The 20,195-nt window shown below is 42.0% G+C and overlaps 1 protein-coding gene across 1 annotated transcript in view; it reads left to right on the plus strand.

The window, feature by feature from the left end:
• The first annotated feature begins 576 nt into the window (after positions 1–576).
• The window catches only part of ANKRD55 (ankyrin repeat domain 55), a 50,791-nt gene continuing 31,172 nt past the window's right edge, over positions 577–20,195 (plus strand). The window contains exons 1-6 of the mRNA XM_056325468.1: positions 577–945; positions 7,813–7,935; positions 10,445–10,575; positions 12,643–12,752; positions 15,340–15,400; positions 18,937–19,065. Coding sequence (XP_056181443.1) covers positions 906–945; positions 7,813–7,935; positions 10,445–10,575; positions 12,643–12,752; positions 15,340–15,400; positions 18,937–19,065 — 594 coding nt within the window. The 5' untranslated portion in view covers positions 577–905. The remainder of the gene's footprint in view (positions 946–7,812; positions 7,936–10,444; positions 10,576–12,642; positions 12,753–15,339; positions 15,401–18,936; positions 19,066–20,195) is intronic.

The following is a 20,195-nucleotide window of genomic DNA, read 5'->3' on the forward strand; positions in this document are numbered from 1 at the left end:
CTTTTCAGAAAAAAAGTGTCTTGTTTTCCTGATTTTTAATTCTTAGCTCACCTTATTCAGCAGTAGTGATGTGTCTCTTCCAGCACACCAGAGCTAAGTAAACTTGTCATATCCCTCCAGCCCACCAGCCCCTAGGCACTGCTCGTGATCCAGGTAAAATTCCAAGTCAGTCCATTTATTATTCCCTCCATAGACACAACCTATCTAAAAGCAAAGCTCACGGGGGTCCCCTCCCCTTTCAGTACGGAGCCTGTTTCCCCAACTTAGGGAGGCAGAGGCCCGGGCAAAAACTTAGCATGAAGACCTGGGTCCGCCGCCGGCTGTGCAGACGCGGGGTTCGGAGCGTCCACCGCGAGCTGCTGCACCTGCCGCGCTGCGCTGCTGGGGCGGTCGCGATGCGCTCCAGCCACGGCAGCCTGCCCTCCGTGACTGCGCCTTCGTTCAACACCGTGCTGCAGCTAACTGTGACTGGGCAGCACTAAACCAAGGCACAAAGGGCTTGCTGATGTGTGTTCTCCGTGCGGGGCCGAGAGCAGGAGCCGGTTCCCCCGCAGCCTGCGCCCGCAGCTCGCACATGCGCTGCCGGCCCGCGGGCGGCGCCGGGCGGCTGAGGCGGGTGCGCTGCGGCGGCGGCTTCGCTCGCTGGGGACGAGACATTTTCCAGAGGCTCGGTTAAGCTCCCAGGGATGTCATTTTAAGAGGGTCCATAACAAAAGGGAATACACCGTTCCCATCAGGCTAGCGATAATGTCCTCGCCTGCAGCTGTGCGGTGAGTTTAAATCTCTGACAAGAAGATTGGCGACTGCTGTTGTTGCATCGTTTACTGTTACATATGGGCTTCCTCCCTGAAAACCCTGGAGATGGCATTTGTCTGGTCTGGTTGTAAAATATGAGATAGACCACGATGGATTTCAGTTCCTCATCCGTGTTTGATCAGCATAAAGGTAAGTCACTTGAAAATCTTCTGGTCCTCCCATGTCTCCCACACAGATGTACTACAATTACTTGACAGAATAAATAAGACGGTTTTGTTTTTTGTTTTTTTTTTTGGGGGGGGGGGGGACGACCAAACAGGTCACATAGACGTTTTTGTACACATGAAGGAATTCCTTCCATCAGTTTTAGACATGGATATTTCAGCCTAGTGCTACAGAGTTTTTTAAAAATAAATTTTTTCAGCAGAATAGCAACAGGATCTGACTGTTCTTAGCAGTGACAGATGTACAAGTATATTTATTGTTTATATATTGGTCCTCAGGGATATATATAAAAAATTGCAATATTAGCAAACAGAGAAGCTTAAAATGGAGTAAAAATTTAAGAAAAGATTATTTTCCTGTCTGCTAATCTGTACACATTAAAAGGACTAGATGCTGACAAGTGATTGACTTTGCTTCAGCATATCTTAGCTGTATAGCTAAGTGTTGTCATAATGGTGAATTTAAATATCTTTAAAAGCCCCAAAATGAAGATTTCCTACATGGTAAGGTTGCTATGGAAATACAAATGTCTCTTTGATGTCTGTTTTTAAGTGAAATTGAATTTCATGTCTTTATCTGTCAATACAAGCTTCTATGTCTTACAACTTAATCCACGATCAGGAATGTAGTGGCAATCCTTTCATGTTCCCAAAGCAGGACACTGTCATTGTTTGATCATCTGCATTGCAATAAATTTCTCTTTAAGTCAGATTGCCAAATAATTTGTGTGCAGTGGCCACAGTTTCCAGGGCACACCTGCATAGTGTCCAAGCTGACATGGCTGTGCTGGCCCCACAGTGAAAGTGCTGACTGTTGAAAGAAGATGGAGGACAGGAGGAAGACAGAGGCTGCAGTGACTTTTGGGTGGTCGGGTCTCACAGGTTGTAGTTTTGTGCTTGCCTGTGCTTCTTTGGTGAACCCAAAGTAAATGCACTCCATGTAAAGCAGTGGACTCACGGCCACAGTAGCACCCAAAGCCTGAAGCAAGTCTTGAGAGTACTGGTCACCAACAGCCCACCTGGGACCCCACCCTGAGTAGAGGGGAGGAGTGGGATGCCATCAAGCAAAACTGATTCACAAGAGACAAAAAAATACTACCAGCAAGGAAGTGCAACAGGTGAAGGGGGATCTGTACTGCAGGAATAGAGACAGGTGCCCCTAGGTGATGTGTGAATGATGTAAGGAGTGTTTTCCACAACAGGACAGAAGTGTGGGGCTGACTGAGCTTCTGCAACTCCAAACAGCCGTCTTGAGCTCTCCTTCTGCAGGCACTACAACTACGCTCTGTGCCACACGCCATCCCAGCAGTGCTCAGACTGGGGATGGAGTGGGGAAACACTGCACACTCAGTGCCATGGGGATGGCTGCCAGGGAGCCAAGGGGAGTAGTGCCAGGAGCGAGGCTGGAATATGACCAGGTCTGGGGAAGGAGAAGTCAAGTCTACAAGATGGATAAGGGGGCAGATAGCAATGCAGAAGACCACTGACCTAAACCACCTTACCTGTGTAGAAGTAAAAGAGTTGGGAGGCAACATGTGCCTGCACCTCCCCTAGCTCCTGACCTGCAGAAACTTATCCTGCCAGGTCACTTTACACACTGGCCCACCCTTATTCCCATGCAGCAGCATCTCTGGCCCCATGTCACACTCAGAGCATCTCCCCAGCAAGACGGCCCCCTCCAGATAAGTTTGCCCCTCCACCACCACTGCAGGGATGCTGGCTCATTAGATGATTTGTGGCTTACTGTTTGCCTTCCCTGGTAGCTGCCTGGTAGGTGGATGGGGAGTAGGAGCAGACAACACACAGTAATGGGACAGTAAACTCATTGGTTATCATGCAAAAAGCTCTGTTCAAAATTTACTGTGTACAGTGGATTTCATCTAAATAGCTTGTTAATGTCTTGGCATATTAATGATTTAAGCAGGCATAATTTTTGTAGCAGGGAGAAAGGGAATATCTTCCATTGGAGCAATTTATAACAGCGGAGGAATACAGACTAGCTTTCAAGCACACCAGATCAATATCTGTTGGTCCAATAAAACAGTCCAACCCTCCCCAGAAACCTGTTCTCCACCCTACACATCAGAAAACTATCCCAGCTACAGATCAAAAAAAACAGCATTTCAGGCTTGAAATACTGTCTCTTTGTGACACTTCCTATAGTACTTCTTATTAATATTTTATAATACTTATCAATATTAACAGCAGCAGCAATATGGGACTTGAAGCCAACCAACATCAGAAACCTCTCCTTTCTTAATATTGCTTGGTGACATTGTGTGCAGTACCTGGCTTCAAATGTTTTGCCATTTAAACAGAGAAGCTAAACAAAGGCCTGGACTGGTACATTCACAGCCAGACACACACAAGGATTACCGCTTTGTTAAGCAATCAATAAATCCATAATATTAGAGAGTGAGTTACAATTTCCAAGAACTGCACTCATCCACCGCCCACTGACCCTTGGCAAGCTGAAATCAAATAAACTGCCCAGTAACGTGTCCTGCCAACAAGCCGTGGGAAATTACATAAGGCCTTTGGCTACTGGTGGAGACAAGAGGGTCTATAGCAAAGACGGGAGTTAATTATATACATAAATATTTCTTCTTTACAATGAGCATAAATTATCCTGTTATCCAGCCTTTAGTTTTCAAGACCTAGTGTTTTAGCAAGGTCTGAATCAGTCATTGTCAAGATCACACACACTAAGCTGCAGCAAATCTATTTAGGCCTTAAAAATCCAGTGCAGGAGAAAGCATGCACTTACGTGTATCTCAACAGGCACTTTATAAAGCAGCACATCAGCTGACACAGAAAATCACGTAAAACATGCATTCTTCATAGGAGAGTTGGAGGAGAATTAATGTCACAAGCAGTATTATTTCATCGCTCTGAATCCTATAATCATTCTGCACGTTTCATTATATACTCCCTTTTCCAACCAAAGACAATTACTTTGTCTTGAAGAAATGACATGCTTTTAAAACACTGTAGCTCATTTCAGATACAGTGGCTTTTAACTCTGATTCTGAGTATTTTAGGCACAAATTAAGATGTCACAACCCTTTATGCCATTTTTTCTTTGCTCACTGAGATCCTTCCAGACCTTTCTACACCACTGTCGTGGAAGCCTGTAGTTTCTCCCTGTCTGTGCTCCATACACAGGCTCCTAGCTGGACCTTCTGCCTTCCTGAAGCTGACTTACCAGTAGCACAGCAATTTTCCAAAATGAAATGTAAAATGGAGGGTCAGGCATTTGGCTGTTCATAATCCCTATATCCCACATGGTGCTGATGCCTCAGCCACAGTCAAGCTCCCCAGCAGGGTAGGCTTACAGAGGGGGACACAAATGTTCAGTATGTCACTGTCACTCTCTGCAAAACACCCACCCTGAAAACCATTCCTCTTCTGCCCAGGAAGGCGTCTGCAAAAAGTAATGGCCTACAAGCTTTGTGCCCATGACCCCTCATTCCTTGACAGGGTAAGCTGGAGGAACATGAAGTAGGTAAGCTGGAGGAACATGAAGTGGGAGATGTCACCTGGAGCAAAGTCCATCCAGCACAAATGACATCCAATGTAGAGGAATTACAGAGGAATGAAGCTGGGTTAATTAACATTGATAACATACAGCAGTGGGCTGGCTTCAGGGGCGGTGGGTCGGCTGATGTGGATAATGTGCAGCTGTGGCTGGTTCCTGCTAAGTAGTTAAATAGCTCTAAGGGGGATGGAAGAGGAGTTCTGGATGAAGAGAGACTTGGAAGAAGCAGAGGGAGGAGAGACAAGGAGAGGCCCCAGATGAGGAGAGGCTGGCCGGAAGAGGAGCCCAGAGAAGGAAGACTCCAGATGCAGCAGAGGCAAAGAGCAGGGTGGGCTGGCCTGAAGAGGATGAAGAAACATCACGGACGGTAGATGAACTTTTGAAACCTTGTGGGGGATTGGCGCCTGTGCCAGGGCAAGGCGCAGGAACTACTTACTGAAGTTAACACCTTGTTGCAGCCGGCTAGTTTTGATAGTGCTGTGACAATCCAAAGCCCTCCTGGCATTTCCTGCTCCCTGTCATGTGAAGCATCAGGAGACCACACAACTGTCTTCTTCCTCACACCCCACCCAAAGCTACACAGGTCATGTCAAAGACACCCCACTTGAAATCATGTCACCCTACAGATACGGAATTAATGTCAGTCTCCTTTATGTCAGATGCACAATACGGGTGTGTGTCAGTTCCTCCTGGCCCAGTCTCCTTTGCCAGCAGGGTGACAGTGTAGTCCAACTGCCTCTCCTTGCACTGACAGCTAGTAGGACTCATGGGTGGGGAAGTGTGAATCTTGATGTGGCTTCGTGCTGCCATCCCTTAACAGGAGTGGAGCTTGTGTTCTGCAAAAGCAGGCATGGGGAAAACCTCTTTGTTCATTCACCCATTGACTCATTCAGAGGTTTGCTTCCTCTCATACAGGAGGATAATTGCTCTGGGCAAAGCAGATTCAGCCTGGAACAAGCAAAGGTGCAGGAGAAAACGTGTTTTGGTTTTAGTTAGATGAAAAAGGGCAGAGGGAGACAGGGACCCATGTGCAGGCATGCATCCATGTCCTTGCCTTCCCACCATACTGCCCTCCATGTAAGGTAAACAGCAAAAAGTACACAATTTACATGTGTAATGCATAAAAGGAGGTGAGAGCCCCCTTGGTCCACTGTCTGTCTCAGTACATCTAATAGTTTCTTTCCCAGTGCCAGCAGCATCTTCTCTGTACCATTCCCATATAGTAACCACCGCATGCAGTTGTGAGAGGAGCTATGTTGGTGCTCATGGCTGGCACCTCCTGTGTGCCTGCAGGGAGTGGCCAAGAGGAGCAACACAAGCAAGGAACCACCGGCTTGTCTCCTTGCTTTCCACCCAGCCCATATTACACCCCTCTTTGCGTAAGGGACTAGCTCAGACCTGAGCTTGTTATTAACATGCCCTTGCTGACTTTACTGATTGTGAGAGCAGCCTGCAGATCTGGCACGATAAGGAAATCTGATTAATGAGCCCTGTGGTCAAGTCACTTCTTTTTTCATGTGCTAGTCACTGATGATGACTCTGCAGAAGCAATGCCTCTTGGTCTCTCCTGATCTCCCAAGCACACAGGTCAAAGCTTCTCAGGCAAATGAACAGCTCCCTCAGCAACAGACTCCCCAATAAAATAAAAATCAAGTTAACATTTTTAATTCACAAATTTTATCAAATGTGTAATTTAAAAGACCAGCTGGAAGAAAGAAAATAAATTATTTTCAGTTGAGTAGTGATGGAGAGGGAATCTGTGCACTGGTGAAGGCAGATTTAACATCAGTTTTCTAGTCTTCCCAATTGCACAACCGGAGCTCCAGCTTTGACAGACTAATCTTCCCCAGGGTGAGAGCTGATTGCGTTTCCATGGCAGCCAAGTTTTGAAGCTGAGAGTGACAGTTGCATCCTGGGGAGAGAAGATCACATGTGGGGAATTACGCTGGCTGTAAACCCTGTGGAGCTCATGCAGGTTCATCTGTGACAACATCTGGTCACAATGTGCATAGCATGGCTAATACTTTAAAATTATCGTAAAAGATCTTGTATCACTCAAAAATATATATGACAATGTTTAAAATATGATTTGTTTCAGTGTGTTAATAATAATACATTGGTTATGAAAAAGACCTTTTTTTTACTTTTCTTTTTTTACTAACTTTTCAAATTCTCTTTAAACCATCTCCCTTTTTTGTGCACAGCTTACATAGTTATGCTATCTCCAGAAGACATGACAGTGACCATCACTTCATCCGTCTTTCCTTTGATCAACTCGCTAGTGTGATTTAGGCATCAGTTTTACATTCTTCTGCTAACAAGGTAGTGCAGCAGCTGGACAAATGCTGCACTCTGTAGCTCTAACCCTCAGCCACAATGAACAGCGCAGCTCACTGCAGCTATACTTATTTTTGAGTTAATAGAGATCAGAAACTCTTAAAAATTAAACATGAGACTGTGGCTGACCAACAAAACTTATCTGCATCATTTGACCATTACATCAGATTTGACCCTGCACCAAAAGATCAACTGCTTTGACTCCTGGAGTTAACAAATTAATAGTCCACTTGAAGGCAAAGAAGGTGTAGGCATATGGAACATGGGATGACCAGTCTGGAAGGAAGTTACAGACAAAAAAACAAAAGACAGAATAATGAAATTGATTTCTCTAGAAAGAAAAAACTGAGGAGTGTTCAGGAACAGGTCCTGCAAGGCATCTCTTTAAATAATACCTCATACTGTAATTGCCAAACAAAATAAACCTCTCCTGGGTTCCAAGCAATAGTCCATCTTTCCTTTTTGCAGGAATCATTAACACAAGTTATTGCTGCCACAAGTTCACTCTCCTGAGAAGAGAATTCCCCTGGATACTGCAGGGAAAGGAGGTGAAAAACCTGTCTTCTGACTGGTGCAAGGATAACACTGAAACTGAAAACACCTGTGTCCTGGTTTCATCCTATCTCTTAAAAGTGTGGCCAGCAATATCATGAACCATTTCAGTTATTACTTCGTTGTTTCTCAAGTCATGTTATATTAATGTTAGTATGATTTCTTATAAGAGGTGAAACTTTCCAGAAGTTTCCTTACATCCTCTCAGTGTCTATGTTTGACAGTTTTTGGAAGAAGTTACGATGAAAAATGTTTCAGATGACTAACACAAAAAACAGTGCTGTTTAGATACATTTTATTCCACCTTGAGTTATATAGTCATAAAACCTCAGTGAAATAAGTGTCATTATTTTCACTGTTAATCATTTGTACTTGCTCTCTGCTTACTCATGGACATACCTGTAGGTGATGCAGCAGAAGAGGTTGACTTGACTGTGGTTTACCAAGCAGCAGCTAATGGTGATGTGAACACACTAACTGCAGTGATTCGAGAAGATCCTTCCATCCTGGAGTGCTGCGACAGTGAGGGTAAATGAAGGCCAAGCCTGTTCTCCGGGGATTAGTTGATTCAGCTTGCAATTAGATTTTCCATTTTTTATCCTGATATTTACATTCGGCAATTTATATTTAGTAGCAGAATATGGGAAATGTGAGTTATTCTTTGGAACATCCACTGGAAATGCTCAGTTTGGATACTTCTTTCCCCCTGTAACTGTAAGGTTTTTTTCTATGGGTACAAATAAGTTGTTTTGCTATAATCACAGTACTTTATCATGAATCTATTTTCTCTTCTTTAGGGAGATGCTAAGAAATTGTTGTCGTTTCAGGGAAAGAAACCCCCTATTTTTTATCAAAGCCAAATTCTATACATTCTGCACATTTCTAGAGTAGGGTTTCCAGTCTTTTGCACTTAAGAAGCATGTGTACAGACACAGTTTGAATGATTTTGTCATGCAATTATTTGCCAAAGTGTTGGTTATACAATGTGCAATGATCTAAATAATCTGTTTCATCTGTGAGACTCTGGGCTTTTTGATTTTGTGTTCAGGTTACTATTTAATGGTTTTACGAAGTGCTGTCCATTGGCTGGCTTTTATATACATCTATTTCCCAAGTGAAGTAGAGCCACAGATCTCTGGAAGCTTCTCTGAAGGAAGACTGTTTATTCAAAAGTATTTTTGTTGCAGTTTACCACAACCTGGCAATAAAGGGCCTGGGGGTGCTGGTTGGTGGCCAGCTGAACTTGAGCCAGCAGTGTGTGGCCAGGTGGCCAAGAAAGCCAAAGACACCTGGCTTGTATCAGAAACGGTGTGGCCAGCAGGACTAGGCCAAGTCCCCCTGCACTGGGCACTGGCGAGGCCGCCCCTCGAACCCTGTGTTCAGTGTTGGGCCCCTCACTGCAAGAGGGACACTGAGGTGCTGGAGCGTGTCCAGAGACGGGCAGTGGGGCTGGTGAAGGGTCTGGAGCACAAATCTCATGAGGAGTGGCTGAGGGAACTGGGGTTGTTTGGCCTGGAGAAGAGGTGGCTCAGAGGAGACCTCATCACTCCCCACAGCTACCTGAAAGGAGATTGTAGGCAGGTGGGGGCAGGTCTCTCCTCCCAGATAACAAGAGATAGGGCAAGAGGAAACAGCCTCAGGTTGTGCTGGGGAGGTTTAGATTGGGTATTAGGAAAAATTCCTTCACCGAAAGTGTGGTCAAGCATTGGAACAGGCTGCCCAGGGAACTGGTGGAATCACATCTCTGGAGGTATTTAAAAAATGTATAGATGTGGTGCTTAGGAACAAGATTTGCTGTTGGATTTGGCAGTCCTGGGTTAACAGTGGGACTTTATGGTCTTAAAGGTCTTTTCCAACCTAAATGCTTCTATGATTCTCTTAAAAGGTCCATATGAACGCTGTCTATTCTTATCTTTAGCTGTTTTCATAAAGTTACCAGTTTTCCCTACATTTGAAAGCAAACATCCTAACTGTTACCTTTAAAACGTCTGTTGGTCAGTAGGGAAAATGCTTAATCAAGCTAAAATGCTCTCCGTCCAGATTTTACTGGGAGAGGGACTAGGTATGAAGGGCAGTGAGTGGAGACAGACTCTTTCAGCTCCAGAATGAACTTGTTTACTAGATTGTACATACAAATGGAACTAAAGACCAGTCTTGTGAGACAAAACAAACAGCTTATGTCCTGCACATATAGCAGAGCCTGCACAATCTCAGGTTGGGTAGTATGTGTTTGCTCAGCAGTCTCATTGAATCCAGTAAGAATAAATATTCTTCAGTTGTCTGAAGTTTCTAGTAGCCTTATTATTTCTAATATTCATGTTTATTCCCAGTTTAGTCATTTTAAATTGCTTTGTCAGATTCTGCAGGAGAACCTCTTGCTGTTATTCAGCAGCTAACAGAATGGAAGGAAGAGCAAGCAATTAAAAGATATAACCCTTCATTATGTTTAGTATTAGGTTTGGATATAGATATCTGGTTTTTTCCAGCACATAAATTGTTTGCAGAATATTTTTTTAAAGTGGTTATGACAACAGAGAATATTCTAGAGCAAATCCAGTCTTTAAAATAAGTAATCTACATAAAGCATCAAGTCACACACATGCACCTTTGCACAGGACACAGCTTGATTTCATAAATCTTTTGAATATACAGAGACAGAATGAAGTTGATTTGAGAAAATTAGCCAAGCACCACCAGGCTACTAGACACTGAAGAATATCAGCCTCCAAAATGGTGTACAAAGCCAACAGTTCATACTGGGAGCTTGTCAACAGAAAAACACTTTTCCTTCCAGAAGTACAGTTAATGAGGCAAGGTTTTTTTGCTAATGAAGTCATGCTCTTTTTAAATTCAGTGGTCAGTAACTGGCATAGCAGTTACTTCCTGCCTATAAAAAGCTGAATACAACTGTTGGACAGTTGTCAGAGAAAGGATTTGTTAATTTGCCAGTGCTAACATTAGCAAATAAGAAAATATCTCTCTCTTATGGCTTTGACAAAATAAAAATTGTAAAAGAATGTTTGACTTTCTTCCCCAGGTTGCACACCTTTGATGCATGCTGTGTCAGGACGCCAGGTTGACACAGTGAAGCTTCTGTTGAAGATGGGAGCCAATATTAATACTCAAGATGCTTGTGGACGTACCAGTTTATCTCTGGCAACTTATCTGGTACCAAGACATGAGGGCAAAGGATATAAAGATACATGGAGTGAAGGGAGTAAATGTGCAGACCAAATAAGATTTCTGCTTACACTACAGAAAGAAAAAAAGTACAAAACATTTGGTTCTAGACAATAGTGAAATGGTAAACTTTACCGTAATGCAAATGGAGCAATGATTATTAGAAAAGGATCAGGACTCTTCTCAGAGTGTCCCTTCTCTTTTGACTTGTGAAATCATTGCATGGTATGGGGATCTTACTAGGTCCAGCGTCCTCTGTGTGATTTCAAGAAAGCCACTTGTTTCTGGGAGCTCAAAAGTCCCCTTTTGTTCTTAATGTGCAGATGAACTTCTTCACTCCCACTGACAGGATCAGATATTTATGCTCCAGAGAGGGCATTCCTATCTCAAATTCTGGTGGTCAGCAGGCATGTTTTCCTGCACACCACATAAGCCAGAGCATTGCCTTTTTTTCACTACAGTTCTGGACCTTGGATGGCCAGGTTAAGAACTTAGTGCTGCAGGTGCCAGTGCAGACTTTCAGACTGTGAGCAATCCAATCCCCCAATCAAACCACATGCCAGTGACAGCAGGGGCAGATATCCCATTAAGAAGTTTGGGAAGGGAGATGCAGTGCTCTCTGTCTGAAGTACACAAGGATTACCCTCTTCTCCTTAGTCTTCTACTCCTTGCTGGAGGTAATTCAGGATTCAGAGAAAGGCTGGGGACCAAGTTAGCTGGCAGAGGCATTGACAATGGGCTTCCATTATTAGTTGGACAGAAAGGAGGAAGAAATGTTCACCCATGCTGCATAGTATGAGTTACGGCTGGATGACCACCAGTTCATTTAAACAGATACCGTGGCAGCCTAATTAAACTATATCCCTTGCATATAGTCTCTTCCTGCAAATTCAGGACAAAAACAAAGCTCCTACTCACCTTTGCAACATTCAGCCAGAAAATAAGTGTAGAAAACAGCAAAACAGGCAGCCTCATTCAGTGCAAGGAACATGCCCTGCTTACTTCAGAATAAACATTTCCTCTGCCAGCTATTTTCAAAAAATCCCATAATTGGTGTCATGCTCCTTTTTTTCCTTCCTCTTTTCCCAGAGGGGAGAAAATATTTTTTGGAAAAAAAGAAATGACTGGAAAAGATTTAAACCACCCAGGCTTCGAAGTTTCCATTTCTATTTCTATGAAGGATATAATCAGGGGTCTAGAGAGCATTTGGCTGTGATGTCTGTCCTGAATTCAGCAGAGAATTGCATGCAGAATTCAGCGGTCTTGCACTTCCACCAGGAGCTGCACCAGAGATGTTCTGATTCCATCATTGCACACCTTTTCCCTATAAATGCTGGTAAAGGCGATCCAACATAGCTCATAACAGGAGAGAATGGTCTTTATTGATTGCCTATGGAGGTTTGAACAAAACACTTAAACCCATGCTCAATTTCTCTGGGACTTAAGTATACACTGAAAGATTTATGCAGTCAGAACCAGATTGTTTACTTGCTTCTTTGTTGAGGTGATCAATAGAAGGTTTTAGTCCAAGAACTGATTAATCCCATCTCTTTTGGTGCCATTTTCAGTCTGACGTTTTTAATTCAAACTTCTGCAACAATGTTTGCAAAACCACACTCTAAGGCTTTTTACTATTGATTTGCCATCCCTGCTAAAATTTCATAAAGGAAATGAGATTAAGTGCTCATGCTCTCAGTTTAACCTAGTATAATTAAATCCACATGCAGGAGTACGTGTACCATTTGCTAGTGATACAGGGATTGGCTGTTTACTGTCTGCTGTTTACTCTGTCAGTACCTGCCACAGCAGCAGAAAAAACAAAATGCAATGTAAAGAAAACGCTTTATCAGAGAAATAAATGACTGTGCTAGTCTGAAACTTGGACTCCAAAGGGGAACTGCTGTCAGTGCTGAGAGACCTCTATTGGGGAAACAAAAAACCAGTTCCTCATACTGCGGAAACAGTTAAAGGCGTACACAGGTGCCAGACCACCAGGAAAGATCTGGCCTGATGCATTTCACCTTCGTCTTTGACATGTTCTGATTTCTTTTTTAGGGCTGGCTGGAAGGCTGTGTCAGCCTGCTCAGAAACGGTGCTAAGCAGAACATACCTGACAAAAATGGGAGGCTGCCACTACACGCTGCTACTGCAGAGCCTGATGTGAGGTATGTCCCAGGCTCCAACAGTATTTGTTGGTCAATTCTCAACAGACAGTCACCAACACAAGGTACCGAGCCCAAAGGGGAGCCCCAGTCAGGAAGGTTAGCTGTGAGTTACATTTGTGACCTCCTCCTTTGTTTACTGGTTATCATAAAAAAAGGTAGAGAGGAGGAAAAGCATTGTACAACACTTGTGTAACAGAGATATATGGCCAAGCAAGGTGAGGAGCCTGCTTTAAGATCACAATAGCAGAAGGGGGGAAAAAAACTTATAATAGAGGTTGAAAACCTCCGTCTCCCCTAATTAATCACCTTTCTTCCACCTCCCCACAAGAAATACAAGAAGCTCCTTCTCTGGACTTGTCCTCTGAGTAGCACAGCAAATGTGAGGGAAGTTTTTCACATGGCAACTTCTTTGAGAGCCTCTGCTTAAAGGGGAAGCTGAGTTTTGGTGTACTGGCTCATTTTTAACTACTTTTACTGAAGGTGGAGTAACAACTACAGAGTGTCTTCACAAGAAGTCTTAAGAAAGATCCCCTTTGTATCATTCCAGTCTGTGATAATAAGAAGGTTCAACAAATTTCGATTTGTACATCTGAATAAATTCACTTAAAAACCTCTAAGTAAACAGTGCTTGGAGGGATAAGAAGATATTAGAGATATACAAAATGTTCATGTAACTTAATCACTCAGTCTACGGTTTTGCTGCTGTTGGCGTATCAGACCAGACCAGACCTCTTGTGTGTTTCCACTGATTTTGCGCTCCAGCCTTTTTTAACAGCTTTATTCATTTTCCTTATTATCATTGCTTTTCATGCATCACTTGGAGAGAATAGCTTGAGGTTTCTGCAAAAGTACGGGTCACTATCATTAAACAAAACCTCCACAGAAGGAAGACGATGTTTGTTCGACACTGCATGTGCTCTACTTGAAAGGAAACAGTAATCTACTTCACCAGCATTACACAGGGTTGCCTGAACGTTTTTCACATTCTCCATGGATATGGGCAGAACTTTGCTCTGCACAGGAGCTTACCAGTTGCTCAGTTCCTTTCCCTCTCTTCTCACTGGGTTTGCTCTATGCTCAGAAGACATGCCTGAACACTGAGGTGGAGGCTCTTTCACCCCGGTCATTGCCAAGAGGGTATATGCAGTGGCCAGCTATGAAAAGCTTTTTCAGCCAAGTTTGAAAGCTGGCAGCCCGCTGCTACAACCCCGTGTGCTAGAGGCAGCACAACGACCACTGGAAATGTCTTTCTTCTGAATAATTTACATTATGTAGTTGTTTATTACTGGGGGCGGGGGGCAGCAGGTGGAGGAATGAGTTTGTCGTGCAACATCCTCAGCTTGACCTGATCCCCGCACCTGAGCACAGTTCAATCCAGAAAACATACTGGAAGTTGTTGAAGATTGTCCTGATGAAAAGCAGCAAAAGATTTTCATTCAGTCTCCTATGCATGGGAATAAATACATGGTTGTGTACACTTACCTGTGCATTATATGTATATTTATCAGAGTCCCCTCCTTGACACTTCATCATCTTTTAATTTCCTTGCAAAACAGCACGTCTTTTAAATAATCATGTTTTGAATGTTTCTAGCAAATTCACACCTTCAGATGAGCCACAGATTTGCATTATGATCTTATCCAGGGGTACACTGAGGATATATCTTTCCTTTTGCTAGAATCATAAGAACTGTACACCCATGTTAGGATCTATGTTATTTGGCTTTGTTATAGCCTGTGACAGGATGGTCCTTTTCATTTCCATGGTCCACCTGTGTACATGATCCAAACACTTAGCTTCCTACTATAAAACACAACCATCTTCACCAAACCCATAGTGATTTTGGAACATCTTCATAGGATACCAAAAAGAAAAGAAAAGCAAAATTCATGCAGTGTTAAAAATATTATTGCACTTGAATAATAATATTTCATGTAACTATTTTATTGTAACTGTTCCCTCCACCAGAGGGGAGTGTTTGTAGTCTGATATTCTATAAAAACATGAACCAAAGCATTGCTGTACTTTATACCATGACAATGGCCCTATAGCAGCAGACACTTGTAAAATGCTATTGGTATTTTATATACAAGGCCTTCTAGAATACTATTGGTTTGTGTGTGTGTAGATATATAGTATGCATGCATGCATACACACACACACAAACACGTACACATCATCACATTAGTCCAAGAGCTAAGGAGAGTGGAAAATCCTTTCAGAAAATGGTCATTATCATTTCTGTTTGTTTAAAACTTTATCAAATAGGATTACAATGAATTGCTAAGCTACCAAAAACTGCACACATGTATAGTATTACACACTCTGATTCTAGCCTGGCAATCAGCACAAAAATTCTTCCTAGTGGGTATGCTTTTAATTCACAGAACTAAACTTTTGTTGTTACAGTAAGCTATAAAGTCCTGTTTGCTTTTCTAGTACGACAAAGCTCAGACCTAAGATTCTGACCTGTGCCCATCACTAATACTGAATTGTCTTGAAATTGCATGTTATGTTTCTCAAAAAATGTCAGATTTTCAGGTTTAGTCAGGAGTACACGACACTGATTATGTCATTGCTTCTGCAGGCTTCTGAATGTGCTTCTGCAGCAGTCAAATCTTGGTGAAATTAATCATCAGGACAATGAGGTGAGTGAGCTTGTGCATTTTACAGTCCCAGGCTCTGAAAGCATATGTCTTGCTGTTCAGAAAGAGTCCACTGTAATTCATCAATTTTATGATGAGACCATGCACTAGTCAAAAATTTCTGTAACACTTTTGCTGAAATCTGAAAAGCATTATCTCATTTTTCATACTATACATGATGCACCTTTAGGCTAATAAACCTTCTCCATATGCTGCCAACTAGGGAGTACTTTGAGTCAGTCTCTTAACTCACTTGCCAAGACATTAATTGCTTTTGATTCTTCTAAAGTTAGACATCGGACTAAATCTTCACCTTTACCAACCATCCCATCATTAAAGTACTGTTCTCAAGAAAAAATTCAGAAAACGAGTGTTACACAGAACAGCCATGAAGCTACACAAATTTATGCTGTCCTCTGATTGTTAAAGAATTGTGCCCTGCATATATATATATATATACACATAGTGTACAGAGGAGAGTATTAACTTCCCAAATGTTTTTTTTCTCCAAATAGAGAAGCCAAGACACAAGAGAGACTCTGCATGTCTCTTCATATGTTTCTTTTCACTCTAACAATTGCTCAAGGATGCATCTCTTCTCCATGGTGCCAGAATCGCCACAGGGTTGTTAATTTTCCTTCTTCCCATGAACCTTCCTTATCCACTGGATGGTTTGCAGACCCTGCTCACAACAGCCTAAAACAGATGTATGCTTTGTCTTGGTGTATAATTATGTTGCTGATGAATTGCATGGAACCACGGATCAAAATTTCAAGCTGTAATGTTTTGCTGTAATGCATTGCTACATGCAATTTGGAACTTTTAGTCCATCTCTGTCATTTGGCACTGAGAAGATATTTGTTCAAGTGTAAGTACTAATGCCTGAATATTCATGTTCTCTGGAAAATGTGGATCCTCAGAAATGATTGCAGCTAATAGAGCTGTTCTCTTGGCATAACTAAAACACTTCAGTTTTCCCATCTTACACTTGAGAAAAACACCCCAATGAATGCATGCACACGTAAACAGTAAGAAATACATCTGGAGGTTTCATAGTTTCCACAACAGTGGCTTTCTGTGGGTTTACTTATGAAGCCTGTAAGATAACAACGTGAAGAAACATTCCCTGAAAAAGCCTCGAAGCCAGGCAAGAAAAGTGTCACACTATATTTCTCACAATCATTTCTTGTTTTTTCTCCTTTTACATCCCCTATTGCTCCTTATTTTTCATACATGTGCAATTGTTTGACAGTTTCACCTTTAATATTATCTTCTGCTGGATCTTCAGCTTTGACAGTTCCGGTATCACCCTCATGCTTCCTCTCACAACCAGTACTCTATCTACAGATGCCACTCAAAGACAGTATCACCATGCACAAATCAGATGGGTGCAAGCTACACAGTCATTGCCCACTGCAGCAGGCCTGCACGTGTGAGCTGCCATTACAACCAGCTAAATGCTCTTTGCTCAGTTAGGTGCTCAAACAGGACATGTGGAATGTATGAATTACTAGAAAAGAAATAAAGAACAAAACAGCAGCCTTATACTCTGAATCCTTGGTGCACCCGCATCTTGAATGCTGGCTGTAAGAGTAATCTGAAAAAGGATATACAAGAAAAGGAACAGAAAAGGACTACCAAGATGGCAATAGTTAGAGAGTAGCTTCCTTTCATGGGCAGACTAACAACTAGAACAAACTTATTACAGTAGGACTTTCAGCTAGGCAACTATGTCAGAGAGATGATGTAATACAAGTCCATCACATAATAAATTGCATGGAGAAGATGAAAAGAGAATTATTATTAACTGGCTTTTACATCTAAAATGATGGGGACACCTACAGAAATTTAAACAATTACTTTTTCAGAAAGTGCATCATTATCCAGTGGAGCTCTGGATGTCATAGGAAGTCTTTGATCTGATTACCAAATGTTAGGTGACTGTATATCATCAAGCTTTGTTTCTTGTTTTCTCACTAAGCATCTGCTACTGATCTCTCTGAGCTGCATCCCTGTGCTAGAGATATCTTTGATCTCTACCTACCGTTTCCACACTCTTATATTACAGCTGACTTTGCTGGTTACCAGAGTAGAAAGAGAGAAAATTGTTCTTCAAGGATTTTTTTGTCCATATCAACAGACTGAGAGTAGATGATGGAAAGCTAGCCTGGTACACTGTAGCTCTTCTTTCAGTGATTTTTCCTGCTTTTCAGGACTAGAGATGAGGACCCATTTGCCAGGTGGAAATCACTTCACTGAAGCATCACTTCACAGCACTCACAGATACTGAGTGTTCATTAACAGTATCAAGTCCTTTGTGCCAAAACCTTGGTCCACCGCTGTCAATGGCAGAGCTCCCATTAATTTCAGTTAAGGCAGGATTTTACCCTCGTTTTTGGTTTTAGAAAGCCAAAACTCCCATGATTAAGCTTTGCAAATCCTAACTAAAACCAAAACTGCTTGTTCAGCTGCTCTGTTTTGCCATCACCTGTGCTTAAGCCACCTGGGGATGTGAAAAGCCTTATAAGATACATGATGAGTGACAGAAATTCATGTTAGGGCATTCAGACTTCTAGATGGAAGATCACTGCTAACAACATCCAGTATTAATACATTGATAAGCTGTTTGCATCAATGTTTTATAGCTCATGTATCTGAGTTGTTGCTAATTGGATTTATGGTGTTTTTGTCAAGTTTTAATTTCTTTTCCACTCCACAATTTTTGCTTTTTATCATTTTGGAAACCAGGAAAGACTCTTGAAATGCATTTTCCCTGATAAGAGGTAGTAACGCCTGCCAAAGTAAACTGTTACCACACCTGAACAACACTACCAATTTTTAAGAAACACATTGAATGAGTAACTTTATACAGAAAATCTTTAATATTATGGATGTAGAGTAAAATACAGGTGTGTATAACAATGCTGAAGAAAGTGCAAATAGAGGCCATTAATTCTCTGATCTACCAAGACTGACTGAACACAGCTAAGATGGAAATGAAAATACAGGTCAATAGCTTACCATTTGCTTTGTTTTCTCCCTAAACGGTCAATATGAGATGTTTATATTGTGACTTTTTTATTGAGATCACTGAGCCAGTAACTTAGCTTGCTGATTAGTGCCAGCTAGAATACTAGCTTATAGTATTTATTTTGGATCAAAGACAAGACCTAAAATAAACATCACACTGTGTCATGTCAAAGAACCTGTCTAAACCAGGCTTTTCTCACAGGATCCAAACTGAGCAGAGAGGAACCATCCCCAAGCCACAGTGACCCTAACCACGCATTATTTATAATACGCTATAGTCACGTACAAAAGAAGTGTTTGTATTTGTATCCATTTTCTGTAGTAACTCAAAAAGTTGTTTGGTTCCCCCTTATCCACTAATTCAGAAGCTGTTACTAATTATTCCAAATCAAGATAGGGAAGAACCTGTCAGTCCCAAATGGTTTTAGAACTGTCTAGGTTATCTACAGAGACTTGAAGGATGCTCCTGTGAGTGACAATTATTTGCTCTCTGGGTTTGTGGCTTTCAGGGAATGACTTCACTCCACTGGGCTGCTTTCCACAACAGGCCCCAGCACACACAGACTCTGCTGCACAAGGGAGCAGACCTGACTCTGGTGGACAAAGACTTCAAAACAGCTCTGCACTGGGCAGTACAGGTGAGCCACAGCCATGGTTTCAACAGGCAATTGTTTTGGCTGTGAAATGAGGAAAACAGATGTTAGGAATGCCTGCCAACAGCCCCAGCATTTTGCCAGTGGACATGGATCAACGATCTAGTATCTTTGTAGAGCAAGGCGTACTTAATATAAACTCAGTGCTGTCGCCCTAAACAAACTTACCACTTATCTCACTGGGACTATGTATATGCTTCATGTTGAACTCATACTTAAATTTTTTCACTGAATCAGGGTTGCAAAAATCAGCAGCTTAAATAGTCTTGCCAAAGGCCTTTGGGAATAAAATAATATAAACACAAGTAAAAACATATTTAAACAGCTATAGTTGTGGAATAATTAGATGAAGCATTGAGGCCTTACTTCTCTGGCGATTAGTGAAGAGAAGGAGCCAAACACATTTCCTGCTCAGCTGTATGTTCCTATCTCCTATGCAGAAAAAAAAAAAATCACATTGCTAAAAATTACTCAGGCCATCATTAGAGAAGGAAAACACCCAGATTTAAAGTGGCATTAAACACTGTATTATGCAATTGGTAGTAAGTGGTCTAAAATTTAGTATGATTTACTAAGTTACGCCTAAAATTTACTGCAGAAAACATCCCAGATGAAATTATAACTTGCTCACTTGCCATAGCAAGTTCCAGTATCAATGTTCAAAACACCTGCACAACAGATAGGCAGAAATAGAACTTGTATGAAAATCCAGTAACATTTTCCTACAATGACTAAGTATTTGCATCTTCACCTTTTGGTCTAAGTTCACTCATCTTAAAAAATCTGTCAGCAAAGAAATTTAAAAGCTCTGAACTGCCACATACTGTATTTGTAAATGAGTAAGGACACCTAGGACAAATAATCTCTTTTCTTCCAACCACAGCCTCCCACAGATGGTTCACATACAATAGGCTCAATTTTAGTTTTCCTGAAGTAAAGGTGTATTTTGGCCTCTGCAACTGCTAATATTTCAACAACAGTTTTATTCCTCTTTAATCCTAATCAGTTAGAAATTGGGCTACATCCTTTGCTGTTTTGCCTTAGGGGGCCTAAAGGTATCTACTTTAAAACTGTTGTGCCTTTTTACTAGGCTTACCCCAGTGCAGGCTGCTTTC

The sequence above is a fragment of the Falco biarmicus genome, chromosome Z, assembly GCF_023638135.1.
Source record: "Falco biarmicus isolate bFalBia1 chromosome Z, bFalBia1.pri, whole genome shotgun sequence".
NCBI classification, from domain to species: domain Eukaryota; kingdom Metazoa; phylum Chordata; class Aves; order Falconiformes; family Falconidae; genus Falco; species Falco biarmicus.